Source organism: Corvus kubaryi, unplaced genomic scaffold (assembly GCF_017639235.1).
Source record: "Corvus kubaryi isolate FWS band 111438036 unplaced genomic scaffold, C.kubaryi_AGA036_p1.0 65148, whole genome shotgun sequence".
NCBI lineage: Eukaryota > Metazoa > Chordata > Aves > Passeriformes > Corvidae > Corvus > Corvus kubaryi.
This window is the reverse complement of record NW_024581793.1, coordinates 75,130-95,069: the sequence shown is the minus strand read 5'-3', so window position 1 is coordinate 95,069 and position 19,940 is coordinate 75,130. Positions and strand designations below refer to the sequence as shown.

The window sequence follows — 19,940 nt, the reverse complement described above, 5'->3', positions numbered from 1 at the left end:
AGCTGTTCTTCTGTATTTCCAATGTGCATGTCACACCATGACTGTATATACATAAATACTAGAAAACCCAGCTTCAGATGGTAAACTTAACAGAGAGCTGTTGAAAAATAGAGAGCTGTTTTGAAAAATCGTCTAATGCTGCTGCATTCAAAGCACGGCTATGGATTTATACTGATAGAAGTGCTTTGTCTCCCTTTCTAACAGTATGTGCTAATAATGAGAACACACTCAAATCTATCATGAAGAAAAGGGATGGGAAGAAGGATTTGAGCAACACCAAGAAGAACCTGCAGTTTGTCGGCATTAATGGCGGGTAAGAGACCTGTCTCCAAAACATGTGTCACTGTAGCACTTCCACAGTGGGAAGAAGAGAAAGAACCCAGGAGAGCCTGCATGGGTTTGGCCTGTCCTTCAGGCTGGGGTGCAACTGCTGAGTGTAAGGATCAGAAGGAAGAATGGAACAGCTGAGCTCCTCTTAAACCTCTTGTGCTTGCAAGTCATATATGGCATCAGTCTCAAATACTTGAGATTTGCTGCCAGATTTAACACAGGAAAATGAAACACATGGGGACATTTCTCAGGCAATGCTTTAGTAAGGAAAACTTTTATATATCTTTGGCAGCTGACAAGCACAGCATTATACTATTAAACAATACAGCAAGAGATGCCATTGCCCTAGAATTAATTTTTCTGCCTTTGTGTTAAATAAATACAGAGACCTTCCTACACAAATACAGAGAACAGTATGGAAAACTGTCTTTTTTTAAAAAATATTACTTGCCTTTCGAGAATGTTGCAAAGACCTTTAAAATGGTTTCATTAAATTGTTTTTATATACCTTTCCTAGCCCTTTCCTTAGATTAGTTTTTCTTCAGTACAATTGCTTTGTGCTGTATGTAGCCTAAATACCTCACTTACCTAATCTCCTACATATTAGATAAAAATACCATTACATATAGTGAGGGAATTTCACTGTAGGTGTGTTAGCTTCCCTACTTATATCTGCCTAGTAAAGCAACAACACAATTTACTCTGAATAAAGTAATTTCATTTTGGGCATAAGGCAAGGTCTGACAAAATGTTAAGACTTATGTTTAAAAGAGGTTGGTCTTTTTTCATTACACACTGTGTACATAATAATGACAGTGTCAGTTGCCAGTAACACTGAGTGCAGTGAGTAGAAGAGGTCTCTTAGTAGAAAACAGAAGGACAAAGCTTTTGCAAGACATTTTTCCACTTGTGCCAGTGCAAGCAGGTACTGACCACCGTGGAATGGCACTGAGCAAGCACCTCTGCCCCTCCGCATTCTCCCTGTAGGTATGAGACCACATCCAGCGACGACTCCAGCTCCGAGGAGAGTTCCTCCTCAGATTCGGAGGAGGAGTGCGAGGGCCACGAGTACCCCTGCGACCAGCACACAGAGGAAAAGCAGCCCACCCCCCATGCTGCAGAGGTCTGCGCCGTGGGGGCAGAGAAGGACAGTCCTCTCCCAGAGTGTGAGGCCGAGGAGGTGGAAATCAGAGAGAGGTAGGCTGCTCACCCTCTCCAGAGTCTGCCTCCAAGGAGGTCACCTCTGCCTCATGGCATGGAAGTATAAACAAAGACAGTGAAGGGATATCTTATAGAAAATGGGTTTGCCAGCATGCTAACCTGGAAAATTATGTAGGTGGAATAATAACAGTAAAAGAGCTAAAACAAAATTAATGTCATGTTTCACTGGAGATGTAGCTTAGCATCAAGTTATCTGTAATTGTCAGCTGTTAAATAAAAGAGATGCAGAAATTAATAATTAAGAGCTTGGAGGCCCTGGAGCTGTGTGTTTTGAAGAGCCCTGAGCTTACTGAGTACTGTAGCATAGCCTGTTATTTTACAGGTGGCATAAAAATACATGGGCAGTCTCTCAAAAGAGCTCCCTGATTTATATTTACACTAGCAAGGGGTGATTGGGAGGAAGAGCAGCAGACAGCTTAGATAGCCATGTGTATTTAAAGAGCATCTTCTTTTCAAGCTGACTGCTCTGGCAATGCCCTCCAAGGGGAAGAGGCAGGGCACATGGCCATGCATGGCCATGGTCTGTGCAGTGATGGAGAATTTCATTACTCTAGAAGCACTAGCAGTTGGCTTGTAACCCATGAGGGCTAAAATGCCCACCTTACACACATGAATGTGTTAGCTTCTCTGATTTTTGGGAGAATTTTCTGGAAAAATTGCCATTATCCTCTGTGCAGGTTGTAGGCAAGGATGGTTGGCTACAGCCTGGTATACATGTGGCACCGGCATTGACCTTATTTTTGAACTTTGTAATGACAAGGGAGTAGAAGTATAAAAATTAAAGAGGGCTGGAGAAAAGAGATTTCCAGACTTCCAGAGTGGGTGGGATGAGACAGGCTAGTTGCAGTGAATGGGAGCTGGCAGGGAGGCGCCTCTTGAGCTCTTTCCCACTGCTTAATTCTGTTTCCATCACAACTATTGGCATTGCTCCTTGTTAATCAAGTAATCAAAGCACATAGCATATAATGTGTGCTCTGCAGTCATATAGCAGTAGGTGAGAATTTCCACTAGAAGGGTTGCCAAGTCTTAGAACACAAAAGTGATGTGTTTCCCTCTCTTCATTCCTGTTGCTCTTCCCCCATTTGTCTCCATTCAGTGTGGAGGGAGTGTCGGTGAGAAGAGCTGCCAGCATGGTTTCTGCATGGTGGGAGCAGATGGCTTGCCTGGAAACTTTAATTCCCAGAGAACTTTCAGAAAAACTAATGTTTCTGTACTGAAATGCTAAGATGAAAATTGAAACATGCCATGTATTTTGCTGTCTCCCTCAGATACGAGCTAAGTGAAAAGATGCTTTCTGCCTGTAACCTGCTGAGAAACAACGTTGATGACCCTAAGGCATTAACCAACAAAGACGTGGTAAGCAATACAGGTCATGCAACAGGAAAACTTCAGGGAAGGGTGACTTCTGGTTTTACCAGAAACCATAGTGGGTAGGCAGAAGAGGATTTCATTTTTCCTACAAGACTCACAAATCTCTTTCTATCAGGACACTTTCATCCAGAGAATATACCTGGTGTGCTTCAGTGTTGTCTCACGGCACATGCATAAAAATAGTAACATGAAAGTGCGGTTTCAACACAACCTGTGTGTTCCTGTGTTATTCCTGTGGGTGTTTTGGTTTAGCACTGCTTTGGGCAGCTCTCAGGCCTCGCATTAGGAGACTGCAGTGGGTGAGGAGCCTGTTGCTTCCTATGACAAAACCTCAGAGTCTGTTCTGAAACACTAGGTGATCTTCCTTCTAAGCACAGGGATGCTGCTTGTCTTGTTTACTGCATTGGTGGTTTTTATCAGTGCTGCAGAGACTAAGGAGGATTCGTTGTTAATACTTAAATACTCAAGTCTCAAGAAACAAAATGGTATTTGCCTTATTGGAAATGCTTCATAGAGAGATTTCCTATGCTACTCTGTGAGGGCAGTCTGAAAGCAAAGGAACACTGCTTAATGATACGAAATTGAGTTTTGCATTTGTTACACTTGTGCATATAAAAGGCAACAGTTCACTGTCATTGTCCTCTACTATAGAGCATCTGCAACTTCTTAAAGACAATAATGTTGTCTGTATGACACAGTAGTATTGTCTGTGTCCAGTTCTGACATCTGTGGTCCAGGGAATGTTTTGAAAGGTTGTTTCATACAGTTGTGACAGATAGTTTTTAATCCTGTGTTTGTCCTTCAGGAGTAGATTAGGCATTCAAACAACAAATGATTTAGGCCCTCTTGGAGTTGAAAGTGTCAAAAGTGGCATAACCACATGATGATCTCTGCCTTGGAAGTGTAATTTGAATTTACGTTTTTCTTTCTTGTGCCTAAAGTGTTTTTCAGCATAAATAGTGCTTTGTAGGTGGAAGCTGCACACTAATCAGCTCTTGTCCTCTGTCTGTCTGCTTATACAGAAGTCTCGTCCAAACAGTTTAAATGTCAGTATAGCTAAGGATCTGTATAAGTTGTCCCAACCTCTTCCAACATATTCAGCTCTTGTAGCTGTGGTTTACACCAGAAAAAGCTGTGGACTGCACCTTTTTGAATGTGATAGATTAATGGAATTTAAGAAGTGTGTTGTTTATTTAATAATGTGTGTGATAAGTGACTAAAAATAGTTTCTTAGTGGTATTTTGCACTCAGTACTGCCTAAATTAATAATAAAAAATACTCTATTGTGTCAGTTTATGGGCACTTTTGTGTTTCAATTCCCCATGTTCACAAAATACATACATCACATTATAGTAGCACTGATGTAAAATATTCTGTAAATGTGTTTATGTAGTACAGATATATATGTAGTACTGGTGTGTGTAGAATATTTTCTCTTTACCAGACACAGGCCACCTATAGAGCTACCGGTGTGTTTTCCCTAGAGGCTAGATAAACTTTCTGAATATTGCCTCTGCAAAATTCCCCTTGAATTTACTGGCCACCTTGTAGGTGAGGAGATATGGTGGTCCTTCCAGTCAGTCTCAAAGTCAGAACTGGTGGTGACTGTGGGAGCCTTCTTGGCTCACAGTGAGATCTGCTCTACCTACCTTGTCACAACAGACAGGTCACCTAGTCCTCCAGTCTCAGTCCATGCCAATGGGAAAGTTTGTCCTGAATGTGTAGCCCGCGTCTTCTCATTGAAACTGAAATCTCATTACTGCAGCCAGCCAGCCCTCAGGTGAAGAACGGGTTCTTTCTTTTTTTTCTTTTTTCTGCAACAGATGTTACAGGGTTTCTTTCCCCAGCAGTTCTTCCAGCAGAGCATCTCCAGTCCTTCCTGTCTGTCCAGTAGGTCAGATTTCCTTGACTTCGGTTCATTCTTGCTGCTTATCTTCGAAGCTGTTTCAACCAAATATTTTGTGTTATTCAGTGATCAGACCAGAAAAAGGAGTCCACCTGTTGTCTTCACAGTACTAGGCAGAAGGAAGGGACTGCATCACATGCCATGCAAGCTATAAATCTGTTTATTCACCCCAAAACAGTATTTACCTTTTACATTACAGTGTGATGTTGTTGTCTTGGGTTCAGTTTGTAATCATCTGTAATGCTCTGCTCTTCTTCTTCAGAACTGCTGTCCAGCCAGTTCTCATATACTTTGTGCATTTGATAATTTGTGCCTCGGAACTGGGCCTAATTGACTTAGCATGCTGTTTAAGTCCAGTGAGAAAGTCTTGAGTTTATCAGTGATTCATAAGCTTAGTTAAGTATGTGATGGAAATCATTATGCAACTCTTTTTTTCTGTTCACCAGTATTTGATAACCATTAATTCTGGGAGTATTCTCATCCTAAAATTCTGTGCCCTCAGAGGTGAACCATTCCTGAAAGTCAGGTGAAGTGAGAGGAAGTAAACAATTGGTGTTTTAAAGTGGGCTGTAGTCAGAGGGGAAGCTTCAGTCTGTACATCTTGTTTGTGTGTTGAATACTTTCTTCCCACATTGGACTAAAAAAGGCTTGACCTGCATTGCTGACTTGTGGGATGGAAAATCCTTTAAATAGATTGTCCATATGTAAATTTTTCTGTCTTGGTTTCGGCAGAGGTTTTGTTTAAATACCATCCAGCATGAATGGTTTCGTGTCTCAAGTCAGAAGTCAGCTGTCCCTGAAATGGTTGGAGACTACATAACTGCTTTTGAAGAGATTTCTCCTGCTGTCCTCAGACATATCATCAACATGGCAGATGGAAACGGCAACACAGCTCTGCATTACAGTGTCTCACATTCTAACTTCGAAATTGTGAAGCTTCTTCTGGATGCAAGTAGGTTTGCTTTTTTTTTTTTTTTTTAAATTATTCTTGGGTTTGCAATTCTCATGGGTGAATCCTTGATGGGCTAGAGGTCAAGTTTGGTCTTCTTCCATCAGGCGTTCTAACTGTTAACTGTTATATGGTGGCTCACTTAGGTGGTCTAGAACCTTTGTTTCTAGTACTAGCTTTGGAGGTGATGCTTCTTGAAGAAGTTAAAAAAACACTTAAGTGAATTATATACAGAGTTGAGATAGGTAGATTCCTGACTCTTGGACTGTAGTCCCAAGTTCAGCAGCACCAGCCTCCAGCAGTTTTCTTGGGAGGCAGCACAGCTGCTGCTCAGCACTCTGTAGGGTGCTGATGGAGGAAGATGCATTGAAGTACACCTCAATACCTATCTTGAACATGCAAACTAGTCTAGCTTTATCTAGAGCAGTGCAGAAGCTTTTTCTGGCCACCACATGTGCTGCTTTCCTGAGAAACTGGAGCAATATGGCATTCTGTCTCAGAAGAGCCTTTTCCTAGTCCATAAGCAATGTGATGCTGCTTCATGTAGTTGCTTTTGTTGCGTCCTTTTCTTGATCCCCTTGCAACACATATGCAGAGAGAGTAGTGGCAAAGGGGAGAGTCTGGAGCATCTGCTCCCCACATGCAGTGTGCCAGATGGCATCCAGCAGAAGGTATCACACACTGAAACTGGTCCCAGGCTGGATGTTTAATCTGTTTAATCCTGGTTGTGCTCCCTGAGTGAAGTTTGTTTTTCTAAACTAGTTGAAAAACCTGTCACAGTTGGTTGTGAAAGCTTAACTAGGCCAGTGACATGTCTGGAGTGTAAGCCAAGCAATATTAATAAATCCAGAAGGGTAGCATCAGATAAACAAGGATATTAATGATACAAATCTCAGCTTTGATAACCTAGCACATGTGTCACACATGGAGAGACTTCCTCAGCAGGAAAGTGAGCGCTTTGAAATCTCTGGTCCTTTTGAAGGCTGTCTGTGTTTGGGAAGAGTGAGTCACAGCAGGGGAATGCAGGGAATGTCAGAAGCATGGTGAAATGGGGCAGGCTGGCTCTGCAGCACAGTGTGGTGGGAGGGAGCTGCCCCTCTGCTTCCCTAGGTGTCTCAGAGTAGCAGGAACATGCTCATCTCTTCCTGTAAGTCAGGACTCCTGTATATAACCTATAACTGTAGGTTATAGCTGCTAGTGTATGCCTGTGAGAACACCAGGGGTGTTACCTGTAAAATCTAACAATCGTGACTAGTGCCCAGGTACTTCTCTCTGCAGGAGAACACTGCTCATGCCAGTACTTGGAAATGTTTGCAAATAGGCAGATTCCTTCAGATTTCAACAAACTTCCTCTGGACTGTGTCTGAATGGTCACTATGGTCAGCTTTGCAGTGTGGTTGTATCACAGGTAGATTCTTAGTCCAAGAACTCTGTGTCTGTGTTTGGTGGGAAGAGTGGACAAGATGAGAGAATCCTCCATAGCATGAAGCAAATTCACCAAGAGAACAAACAGGAGAACAGTTTCGCTCATTAGCCACATAGAGAAGGAGCTGACTGTGACCTCAGAAAACTCTGCTGAAGTAGTCTAGTCAGAGTAGGAACACACCACTTCTACAAGTTATTCATTACTCATGACGTAATGCATGTAGCAGAGTATTGTGTTCTCTGGCTTCAGTGGCTTCACAGAAGTGATGTCTGAAAGTAGTACTGGTCTACTGGGTATAAGGTATCATCACTGATGTCTACCAAACATGAAAAAATTTGCAGTATCTTCCATCTGCACTTGCATTGCTTCTGAAATGTTGTTTTCACTGAAAAAAAAAATCTTTTGTCGTTAAGTCTGAAAAATTTCCTAAACCACTTTTGCTTGTTAAGATATCTGTGGTGCAGTTTAACCCCTAGTCTACAGATAATGTTTACGTAAATCTGAGTCCCTGCTTTCCAATATGATGAGCACACTGAAAACTCTGCTGCCCAGTAAACAAATAAGCACTGCTGAATTTCTGCAGAATTTTAGGAACAGAGACAGACTGGAGGCAAGGTTTGAACAAAAAGAAGAACTCTTGTCAGTTGCTGGCACTGGTCAGAGGACTTGCCTGTGTTTGCTGCCAGAGCAGTTTTGTTCATGGTCAAATACACTGTGGAACTGGCAGCAGTCTTTAACTTAAAGGGGAGTTTTTTTGGCAGCTCCGAAACACGTTGAAATACACTTGGAGATTTTTAAAATAACACCAGTTGCAGGAAGATGTTTGTGCTGAAGAGAAACAGCTTTTCCACTGACCATGTTGCTGGACCATTTTTATTCTGCAGTGTGAATGCCCTTAGGAGAAGAGCTTAAGGACTGTCCTGACAGTGTTTCTGAATATCATGTCAAATTTCAGATCACTTGCTTTTAAAAAAGGAAAAAAATATATACTAATAAAGCTCTAAATGATAACATATAAAATGTCTTTGTGCTGTCTCTTGTGTTGTACACATAGTGCAAAAGAATTCTTTTCTTTCTCAGGTTCAAGAGCTCCTCTGTTTATTTTTTTCTTCTCCACCTTCCCTTGAATTGCATCCATTATGAAACCAGTTGCTACTTTTTCTTTTTATAGGCCGCTCTACTGACAGTTTATTCAGTTGATTAGCACAATTACTGCTTTTTGGGTTCTTGCTTTCTGAAGAAATTATGTCATCCCTCTGCAGATGTCTGTAATGTAAATCATCAGAACAAGGCTGGTTATACCCCCATCATGCTTGCTGCACTTGCAGCTGTGGAAGCAGAGAAGGACATGAGGACAGTGGAGGAACTGTTCAGCTGTGGGGACGTGAATGCTAAAGCCAGCCAGGTCAGTCAAACGGTTCAGGAGGCACAGTTCTTGCTGCTGTACTCCTCTTGCCTTTTTACTGTTCCTTCCATGCTCCCATCCCTGTTCTGTCGGCTCAAATGTTGCTCTCATTTGCTTTCTTCATCTGTGGGGTTTTTATGTATGTTTTTGATTGCTGTATACAAAATGGAGGTGTGGAAGAATGGTTGAGCCTCAGGTCGGGACCTCTTCTAAAAACGAAGGTTGATTATTGTGTGAAAGAACTGAATTACTGAATTTTGGGTGGCATTTACAAATTCTGCAGCATTTTGCTCCTTTGAAAAAACTACAGTTGTCTGAAAATAGATTGGATATCTGCCATTAATTCAATAAATATCTATGTGAATGTGGGATATATGACCCATAAAAGATGTTTAAATAATGGCAATCAAAGCCTTGAGAGTACTGTTCAAAATAACATTTTTTTTTTTCCCCCAGAAGAAACACAGTGTCCGAAAAAATAAAGTGTTCATGCTTTGTCACTGATTGTCTCTGTAGTGACTTGGGTTTTCCTCTTCTCTCCATGCAGGCTGGTCAGACTGCACTGATGCTAGCTGTGAGTCATGGCCGGATAGACATGGTTAAAGCTTTATTGGCCTGTGGTGCAGATGTCAATATCCAGGATGATGAGGGCTCTACAGCTCTGATGTGCGCTAGTGAGCACGGACATGTGGAGATTGTTAAGCTTCTGCTGGCTCAGCCTGGGTGTAACAGCACCCTGGAGGACAATGTGAGTTGCCTTTCAGTGCTTCTGAAATCTGCTTGGGTGAATGTCTGACTCAGAGTGCCAGAGTACCAGCTGCATGAATCTTCTGCTTAATGGTAGCAAGTGCTGAGATTATTTGGCTAGTATTTTTACTTTTCTAACAGACCTACCTGGTAGCTATTTCTGTGGTTAGCTGTAGGTGTTTAGTGGCCAGAAGAGAAAAAAAAAATGGTTAGCTCATAGTAAAACATCTTTCCCTCTGACATTCCTTTCCCCTTTCAAAGGAGTTTTCCAGTTTTCGGTTAGGACCCTATCTGGTGAGTTAAGGCCTCGCTGTGTTACTTCTCTGTGCCCATGGCAAACATCAGTGCTACAATTCTCTTGACAGGATGTTCACACTGTGTTTTTGTCACACATGACTTTGAGACCATAGGTTCAGTCTTAGCCATGAAGCTACACTGTCCTGACAATAAACAGATACAGACTGTGACTTGTTTGCAGGGATCATTGCAGCCTACACCGTCAGCAGACAACTTGATATATAGATTTCTCAAGCTTGAAAACATTGACTTAGCTTGTTTCTTGCCAGTACTATGTTCTTGTTAACAACATTTCTTGAATACTTCTCTGTTCTTCCTATTGCTTTTCCTAGTGAACACTGAAATGGAGCCTGGGTTTGGGATTTGGGAGGGCAATGGGTGGTTATTTGTTGAAGCTGTTGCAGAGAGGCAAAGACATAATTTCTCTTCATTCAGTCACCTGCTGCAGGAGGCAGCTCAGTTGCTTGTAGTGCTAGCAGTGTGTAACATCTGGCCTGAGGGGAAAATGTAAGAGGACCTCAGTCTAACAAACATTTTGGGGGCAGTCTAGATTATTGCTGCTTGGATGCTGTTAGCACTATTAGATATGAAATCACTAATTAACAGTCTTTATGGGGACATGATACTTAACTATTCCTGTGGCCAGTGTGATAGTTTCCCAAGCACAGGTTGACTGCTGCTTATTCATGGATTTGTCTGTGCTGTGAGATTGAGATTTTTAGCATTCCCCATGCCATTCTGAGTGTCACAGTGACACTCTTCCAGTCTGCATGATCAGTAGTTAGCTGAGCATCATCCCACTAGCGTGTGCCACAGTGATTTCAGCACCTCTCTTTAAGAACTTGTGTTGACTGGAGAGTGAGTGCTGTGCATTCGTCATGCATTATATCGCATTCTAGTAGACAGCTCTTCTAGCTCCCTGTCTGCTCAGGACAATGAGATTTATGGGTAATTGCTCCCTTTAGTCTCATAAGACTTTCCATGTGGACGCTGTCCATTGTGTACCATGCTGGAAAAAGGGTTTACCATTTAAGAACTGGGGCCAGCTGTTCCAATACCAGTGCTACAGCAGTGGCTGGAATGTGTGCTCCATCCCCGTGAGACATTTCAAATACTGGCATTATTTGTAGAAACTTCTGTGCGCAACAGCCAAAAGCCCGGCAGTGAACCAAGCAGCAGGTTCACATCACAGGTTTCCTGACATCTGCTTCTTCCTGGACCAAACATGGTCCAAATGAAAACCAGCAGATCAGTAAAACACTCTTCCAGCTAAAGCACTTTTTGCTTCTAGAACCCTCAAGAGCTGGGGTTTTTGAAAGCAATAGTATCTTCTGAGAAACTGAGGTGGCAGTATTTGACTAGGAAAGTCCATTTGTTTGTATTTAGACTTCCATCAAGGAGCATTTGAAATTATGAATGCAATTCCTCTTAGTGTTGATGGGAGCTATACCACAAAAATTATCATTTTAACACAGCAATTATCATTATATTTGACTACCATTCTTCCCTCCCTTATCATCTCTTCTGCTTTTTTACTGACACTGTAGTTTCTCTGAGACAGCCCAATCTTCTGGTCTTACACAGCACTACGTGGTAACGTTATTGTGATAATGGTGTGCTCATTCTTCCACAGCAATAATCGAGACTCCTTGTTGAGAGAAATTATGAGGCTCTGACAATTGGACTGCCTCATAAAACAACAGTGCAAGCCTTAAAACAAAAGAAATTAAACAAGACTGTAAATTAATGTCTGTATGAGCAGTAGGGCCTCCACTTAATAACTTCACTTCTCTGTGGGCTGATAGGGCTTTTAAGAGGTCTGTTAAAGCGTACAAGCACTAATTCTCTTGTTTCTTCCTTTCTTCTCTCAGGATGGCAGCACAGCACTTTCAATAGCCCTGGAAGCTGGACATAAGGACATAGCGGTTCTCCTTTATGCCCATGTCAACTTTTCCAAAACCCAGTCACCGGTTAGTACACAGCCCCCTGTAGTTTATGTTCTGCCTTGCTGCTGCTGATCAATATAGTGAAATGTAAACAAGAAGTGTACTCCCTGACAGCTGTACAGCAGTACAGCACATGAAATTTTGAGTTTATTCATAAGATAATTTCTGTGCTGCTAAGTGGAATGTGCGTTTTAAAATACATGGTGACTGCAGAAGGTTGAAGCCTGGCTGGGGGATAGTTCCTGCTTCTCCTCCCAATTACCAGGGGGTACAGATAGCTCACTAGCAAGGTTCACTGATTCTGGCTAGTGTGCAGAGGTGCTGTTGTATCATTTTAATGATAATTATTGACCTGGAAACTGAAACATAGCTGTTCTAGGTGTTTTGGCAGCTATCCACCTCTTCTCTAGCCCTGACTCACTCTCCTGATAAACTGCTGCTAAACATTTCACTGTCTAAACAACGTATGCTCTCAGTTAAAAGGCTGTACGATAGCTGGCACTTTGCTTCCTAAAATAAAAAAAAAGAAATTATCTGTACAATTAAAGGTAAGGAATTGAACAGAGTAACTTTGAGTGTTGTGTTTTCTATCAGCTGGCTGGAATAATTTCATTTTGATTAACTCTTCTTTCTTCTTTTTTAGGGCACTCCTAGGCTTAGCAGAAGGACATCTCCTGGTCCCACCCACAGAGCCACGTTTGAGTAGTAGCGTATAAATGTCTGTAAAAAATCTCTACGCCATCTTTAAGCTGCTAAATGTTACTGTTTTACTGAGACAGATACTGAATGTAATTGTCTTGTGCCTGAACTCACCAGCGAAGTGAAAGCAGAGATCTAGTGCTAAAGATAGAAAACTGTAAACTTGAAGCAAGCATAAAGTAGTGCTCAGTGGAGAACCTTAGCCAGAACTGTTCTTTTGCTCACATACTCATCTTTCTGTACACTGGCATAAATCCTGTTTTTCTTTGTTGTAGATTATCCTTTCGTATGTTATGTGCAAACTAAGACTTCTTAAGCTGTCAATGCAGGGGTATCCCAGTGGCTTATTTCTAGTCATTCTAAAATGTATTTACTGTGCCTAGACTTCATCACAGTAAACTTCTCATAAATTTCATTCCAACATGATTTTCATGTTTTTAATTACTTTGAAATTCAGAAGTTGCAGTTGCTTATGTAGTCAGCTCCATGGATCTTGAGCTGGTGGGTGAGTGGGTAGGTAATGGGGATAGAGCCTCTTGTCACGTCTGAAGTTCACTAAGTAAGTTGTTGCTAATTGGGGATAATGTATAACTTTTTATATAAAAGATACTAGTATCTATAAAATTAACTCACACAGTATTTTCAACATTTTATATTCCTTAATAATTAAAACCTACATGAAGAATTACATGTCCTGTTACCATATTTTTATTAACTGTGTCAGTCTATAAGCTCCATATATGTTTATTGGAGAATAAAATTAGAGGTACCAGCTGTATATTCCCCTTGAGTGGAATTGAGTGTAGTTCTTGGTGAGTATTTATGGAATGCTATTACCTTGTCACATTCACTTTAGTCAAGTGTATTGAAATGTTTGAAGTGCCTTAGACTCTTGCCGTATTTTCAGAATAAAATTTCATTATGCTGTTTTACTCCTCTCCTGTTTTACTTGTGATTTGTCATCATCCAGAAATGCTGCACATTACAACTGCAGCAGGAAAACAAGCTAAATTGGTAAATCATGGCAGGGAGGACTGGACAGTGCCCACATGAGGCTTTTCCTGGTGACTGGAGGAACTTTGCGCAAGATGATCCACCTTTGCTGGTCTTGCACATGTTGCCAAGGCTGCACCCTTTGCTGTTTGGTTAAGAGGTGACCTCTCAGCCTTGTGAAGCATCTTGGGGAGGTGTTGAAGGACTATGTTCAAACAGTTTACTTGAACTGAAAAGTATCTATCAACTGAAATAAAAGCGTTTGAGTTTTATCTTGCAAACAATCCTGGCAGCTTGGTGGATGGGATGCTTTTTAGATGGCATCGAAGCTTTTAGATGGCATTGAAGCAAGTCCTAAGCTAGTGCCTATGTATCCTTGTCAGTTCTGACCTACCTGATGAGACAGAAACACACCTCAGTGCCTTCCTTCAAGGGATCTGAACAGTTCTGTTACACTCTGCCCTTTGTCCTTCTCTCCCTAAGTCCTTATCAAACAGCTTTTCCTACAAAGTCCCTTTGAAATAGGGACTCACTGAAGCCATTCTCACTTGGCCTACATTGACTGGGTGACTTGGCCTGCCAAGAAGTTTCTGTGAGCTCTGTCAGACCTGGTTTGGTCCAGCACTGCAGGTACGGTGTGATGACCAGTGCTAGGCTAGTACCCCAGTGCTTGCGAGTGTCTCCTGGACAAAGGGCAGGTGAAGTATCTCTGTTGGGGGGGACATAGCACAGTGGTCCCAAACAAGCCCCCCCACCCCTTGAGGTCAGTCAGTTTTTACTCTTGCACTTCTCTGGCCAGCTTCTCTTCTCACTCTTCACTTGGCATCTAATAAATTGTGGATGCTCTCTCACCTCGATGCTACATGCTATAGGTATAGAGGTACGTCACCCAACAAGCCAAATCACTGTGAAAATAAGGTCTTCCCTCTGACAGCAAAGAGAGCAGCAGCTGAAAAAACAAACAAACAAACAAAAAGCCAGAAAAATGTCACTCACTTTGCCATCTGTCAGTGAGTGCAGGCTGTCCTGTGTAAAAGGGAGCTGAATTGTGAGGCACCCACCGAATGACCTGAGATTGCATCATACATAGTACACAACTGCAGTGCCAGCTTCCCAATGAATTCCTCATTCCCTTAGGATCTGGGTGGTTTTATCATTAAACAGAATTAGTGCAAGTTGGATCTCCCTGGCTTGGGTATGGCAAGAGTTGCTTTTGAGTCTTTTTCAGATCTGTTGATCTGCCATCTCCTACCCCAGTTGAACAACTGTCTGGAAAGCAAAGGCAAGAAGAATCTGTTCTTGTCTTCATGAGTTTAAAATACACGTGGTGCTAGAGATAAACAAATCAAGCTGATGAAGTGGAGAAAATGGATGACTGCTTTAATCTTTCTCCAGAACTTAATCTAATTTTACAGAAAATCCAGTTCAGTTACTTATACATGCTTGCCTGTATCTCATGGATTAAATTCTTGTCTAGCGGAGAGACATACTGCCAGGACAGAATTCGGAACACGAGAAGGTTTCTAATTTCAGTTTTACCAAGAATGTAGTTTTTATGTAGCACTGGGTTGACCAAAGCCAGACTACTTGTGCTTTTTTAAGGGTGTTAGTGATCACACATTTAACTCTTGACTTTTATCTTATGACAGTAGTTTTAGGTAGTCTTTAGAGGAGTGGGGAGTTGGACTTCATGTGTCCGTTCCAACTTGGACTTCATGTGTCCGTTTCAACTTGAGATATGCTGTGATTCTGTGAGGCTATGATGGCAGTTTTAAAGCACGTAGATTATGCTCCAAAGTCTGACTGATAAAGAGTATGCTGAGCCGTCTGATAAATGTTCTCTTCAGTAGTGCCTCTGTATTGCCATAGGAAATAGGTTAATTAGTAACATGTCTAGTGGATCTTTACCCCCAAAATAGTTTTTAAACGATGGTCTCTGTTGCTGTGGTCTTACCTTGCTACTGAGCTTCATTTGCACGTGCTATTTGTACAAACTATAGCGTAACTCCCTCTTTGTACATAATGGAGCTAAAAAAAGAATGTAAAATACCCATGAATATAGCTTTCCAGAGCAGAGGGCCATGACTGTTATTTTCCATGCTGGAACAGGTTTCTGTTTCTCCCTGCAAAAACCAGTGGGAGTGATGGGATTGCTGGATGTGCAGCTATCATAAAAGGGTTTAAAGCAACTAGTCTGGTAGTCTGGGTGACTGATGACACAGCGAGAGTCACCAAAGGTACTTTAATACCTGCAAAAAAAGCATAAGAGGAGTAATGTGGAATAAACATTTCTTCTTCTTTCTTTTGTTTTCGTCCCCCACCTCTGAATAGATCTGGTGTATCAGAAATTAAAACATTTTCTAAGTGACAGAAACCTGTGGAGGAATCTGACCACCCTGACACTATACAAGTGTCAGATTATGCAACTTGGAGTGCCTGCATTTATTTAGTTGCCATTTTCCTGGTAAGCAAAAGAAACTAACTGCCTATAGCTTCAGAAAATGTTAGATGAAGCTTTGAGCTCTGCATTTCTGTGCAATGTTCAGTTTTGCCCCCAAACCTCATTTTCTTGGGCTAAAACACCTTGTTAAAGAAAAGTGACCCCAGTTTTAGCTGTATGGTAAAGTAGGCTGTTGTGGTATGCCATATCAGGAAGATTGCTGAAAGGAACCAAAATTTTGTATGTGTTAGTGAATATAAGTGAAAAGTACAAAATTAACTTGACTATCTTACTAAAGTCAGTGAATATCACTTCTGGCTTAAAATCCTATTTGGGTAGACTTAATGATTAAGCGCTTAAAAAAAAAAAAGAAGAAAAAGAAAAAAAGAATAATTACTTCCCTTAGAATTTTATTCTCTTAAATGGTACTCCCAGCTCCAAGAGGTGACACCTGAAGTACTTCATACTGTCGAAGTCAGGCCCTTCCCCAGGAAATAGTTAGGAGGTTCCCAAAAGTGTTTGTATCCTCTGATGCCCCTGATGCCAAGTTTAATTCCACCTAGTAATGCTGGATGGCATTTATCACCAGTGCTGGGATTAAGGGGCTTACCATGCATACCAGCTCTGACCTGAGCTCCCCCTACACACTCCTGCTGGCATTTGTTTTTCAGGTCAGATGATGATTGACTCTCAGTATATCCAAGCATGATGTTGTCATCACCTTTGAACTCTGACTGTCAGTGAATATATAAGAGATCTGGCACTTTTTCAAGACTGTAAAATATGTCACTGTCTTTTTCCAGATACATTGTCATACTTGTAAGTGAGTCTGCCACTTAAAAGGTGAGAGTTACTGGTGTAGAGTTTTATATTATGGAAATCAACCAACAAAATATTCATCTAAGAGCAACAACTGAAGGAAGCATTTTTTACAAGACATACTTGCAGAGGTTTTATCTTCTTGATACAGCTGGAAGAATTCAAGTTATTCTAGAAATAGCTTTTTAGTCCATTTCTCCTGGTGTCTCATACTTTTGGCTGAGAAGTCTGGCTGTTACAAGTCCAGTTCAACCATGGTGTGAATTAATGCAAGCCTTGGCGTCAGTCCCTGACACACAGGACTAGCTGTTTCCTGGAAGGAAAGCAGCCCAAATATTACAGGCATCTTCCTGCCTTTGAAAGGCACCAGCAAAGCTGGCCTAAACAACATTTAAGCATTCATGCTCTTACTGCAGCTGCAGACAGCTCTCCTCAGTGGACTCGGCCTGCATGTAGGTCTGTAAACTTCATCCCTTCCTGCTCTTCTGCTGGCACCCAGGTGTGTCAATTACAAACATTTCCTCACTAAAAAGAGATGCTTCAGTTGTTCAGTTCATGTGCTGATGCTTGGGCCTGTGTCTGAAGGCCTGGTGTGGGACAAGGGACAGAAGTAAGGGGCCAAAGAGCAGTGTTGGAAGACATGCAAGGAGGATTTTGCATTAAATGCTTTTAGAAATGACCACAGTGAGATTAGAGGAAAGGGGTACCCAGGTTTAGGTTTGTTTCGTATTTCAGTTTGGAATTGTGGAAGTATTAGCCTTTACTATTCACAACTTAATGCAATGCCTGGGGAAGTAAATTTTTAAAATTCCTGCCTGTTTTACTTCACTTTGGCTGTTGTGTCTTTGTGCACACATGCACTGAAGGGAAGTGCTGGTTAAAGCTGAGCCACCTGGTTGCTGTTTTTTCCATCAGTTGCTGCAATTTTTATTTAGTTCGTGTAACATCATCCAATGTGTCAGTACCTTGGGCACCACTAGACAGTAAAGTGGTTTTAGCTGTTTAAGGAGCTGCAGAATTGCATGCTACCTGCACAAATATTTAGGAACCTATCTGTAAGAAACTACTCAGTAAACACAAGATTTTGTTGGTGGGTTGTTTTTTTTTTCAAAGAGGATTGTAACCACTTCTTAAAGTTGTTTGTAAAACAGCACATTTGTTTTCCTGACAGGTTGTTAGGCAACAAAAACAAAGCACATAAGTAAGTCATGCTCAAAGTAGTATTGTCTTACAGCTGTATACATCTGTGGTGGGTTGATCCTGGCTGGATGCCAGATGCCCACCAAACAACCCATTCACTCCCTTCTCAGATGGTATGGGGAGAGAGAAAAGTCTGGTGGGTTGAGATAAGGACAGGGAGAGATCACTCAGCAGTTACTGTCACAGGCAAAACAGGCTCAGAGTGATTAGTTCAATTTACTGTCAATCAAATCAGACTAGGATAACAAGAAAATAAACCCCAAATCTTAAAACACCTTCCCTCTCCCCTCCCTTCTTCCCAGGCCCAACTTCACTACTGAATTCTCTGCCTCCTCTCCACCAGCAGCACAGGAGGACTGGAATGAGGGTTGTAGTTAGTCCATTACAAGTTGCTTCTGCTGCTCCTCCCTCCTCTTACCTTGCTCCAGTGTGGGATCCATCGCGTGGGAGACAGTCCTCCATAAATTCTCTACCTTGAATCCTTCCAATAGGCTGCGGTTCTTCACTCCATTGTGGGTCCCCCACAAGGCCATGAGTTCTGCCAACAAACCTGCTCCAGCAGGCAGGAGTAGTCTCCTGGCAGGACCTGTGCATCCTGTCTCTATGATACACAGGAGACTGCTCAACAGTGGGCTTCCAGCAGGGTCACAGCCTCCCTTGTGTATCCACCTGCTCTGCCATGGCGTCCTGCACAGGCTGCAGGTGGATCTCGGCTCCACCATGGACCTCCCTGGGCTGCAGGGGCACAGCTGTCTCACCATGGGCTGCACCATGGGCTGCAGGGAAACCTCAGCTCCAGCACTTTGGGCACCTCCTCCCCCTCCTTCTCCACTTCGGTGTCTGCGGAGCTGTTTCTCTCCAATGTTCTCACTCCTCTCTTCTAGCTGCTGTTGCTGAGCAGCTTTCCCCCCTTCTTATACGTATTACGTGTGGATACAAAAATGCTGCTAGCAAGAAATTTTCCTGTTTCTTTCTAAGCCGTGAGATACTTTTCTCTCTCACGAAGATATTAGCAGAAGTTCTATAAGCTATGAACACCTGTGACCTTGTAGAACTATGTTTATGGTATAATAGAAAAATATTTTGACAATGGATGTTTTAGGATTTTAGCCAATCACCCCAGGGGGTGGCTGATCTTTTGTCCAATTAGACTATGAAGAAAAAAGTCTATAAAAGAGTTTGTAAAATAATTAAATAAATCAATCTTTCTGCACAATTCCTGCCTGCTGGATCTCTCTCCTCCTCCCTACCACTGCGGGATGCAGTGATAATTATGCCCAAAGAGCTATCACCATCACTGATGGGCTCGGCCTTGGCCAGCAGGGGTTCTGTCTTGGAGCCAGCTGGCACTGGATGTGGAGAAGCATCTGGCATCTTCTCACAGAAGCCACCCCTGTGGCACTCCAGCTACCAAAACCTGACTATATAAACCCAGTACAACAAACCTTTGTCAATATATCAGATGGTTCCTTACTACAGGTGATTAATGAATTCTCAAAACTTCTGTTGTAAGCGTTCCATTTCCTTAACTATTTTCAGTTTTTCCTGTTGAAAGAAAAAGCATGTTTCCACACCCCAAAACTCCCACCCTATGCATCATTCTTGAAGAGATCTCAAGAATGAGAGGGTTATTAGGGAAAACAGGAGTCTTTAGGTAGTTGGTACCTGCTGTGAGCACTTCACCTGGGGCCTTAAAGCGAGTGGGGGCATGGCAGGCAAGCTTGATTGACCTTTTTTTCTCTCTATTATTTTATCCACCGGTGCCTTGTTGCTTCACCCTGTGCCACTTGGTGAGTGGTAGCCATTCTTCTTGAGAACCATGTCTATGTATGTTTGGTTAGCCAACACCATAAAAAATAAACTGCCTTTTTAAATAGTTCTTGCAATACAAAACTGCCCTTCAAGGACTTCTATGCAGAGACCTATAAATAAGGGCCTCATTATACTTGAGCAGATTATATTAAATACATTCAGCCATGAATGACAAACCTCAATCTCCATGTACTCCAAACACCATTACACTCATTTGCAGGATTATTATTTAGATAATATAAGGGGTAACATTTATTTCAAAGCTGTATGTGTGCTTTGGAATCTTTAAGTGCTGATTTGAATGTAAGTAGCTAAGAGGTATTTCTAATAGACATACTGGTAATTTTTTTTCAGCTTTTCACTTAATGGTTTTAGCATT

At 41.9% G+C, this 19,940-nt stretch overlaps 1 protein-coding gene across 1 annotated transcript in view; it reads left to right on the top strand.

Annotated features, from left to right (window-relative positions):
- Positions 1-13,229, top strand: part of LOC121673052 (KN motif and ankyrin repeat domain-containing protein 1-like) — a 129,340-nt gene extending 116,111 nt beyond the window's left edge. Inside the window, 8 exon segments of the mRNA XM_042046088.1 lie at positions 205-313; positions 1,318-1,527; positions 2,820-2,907; positions 5,561-5,780; positions 8,466-8,608; positions 9,156-9,356; positions 11,524-11,622; positions 12,242-13,229. Of these exon segments, the coding sequence (XP_041902022.1) occupies positions 205-313; positions 1,318-1,527; positions 2,820-2,907; positions 5,561-5,780; positions 8,466-8,608; positions 9,156-9,356; positions 11,524-11,622; positions 12,242-12,304 (1,133 nt within the window). The 3' untranslated portion in view covers positions 12,305-13,229.
- Positions 13,230-19,940: the final 6,711 nt, after the last annotated feature.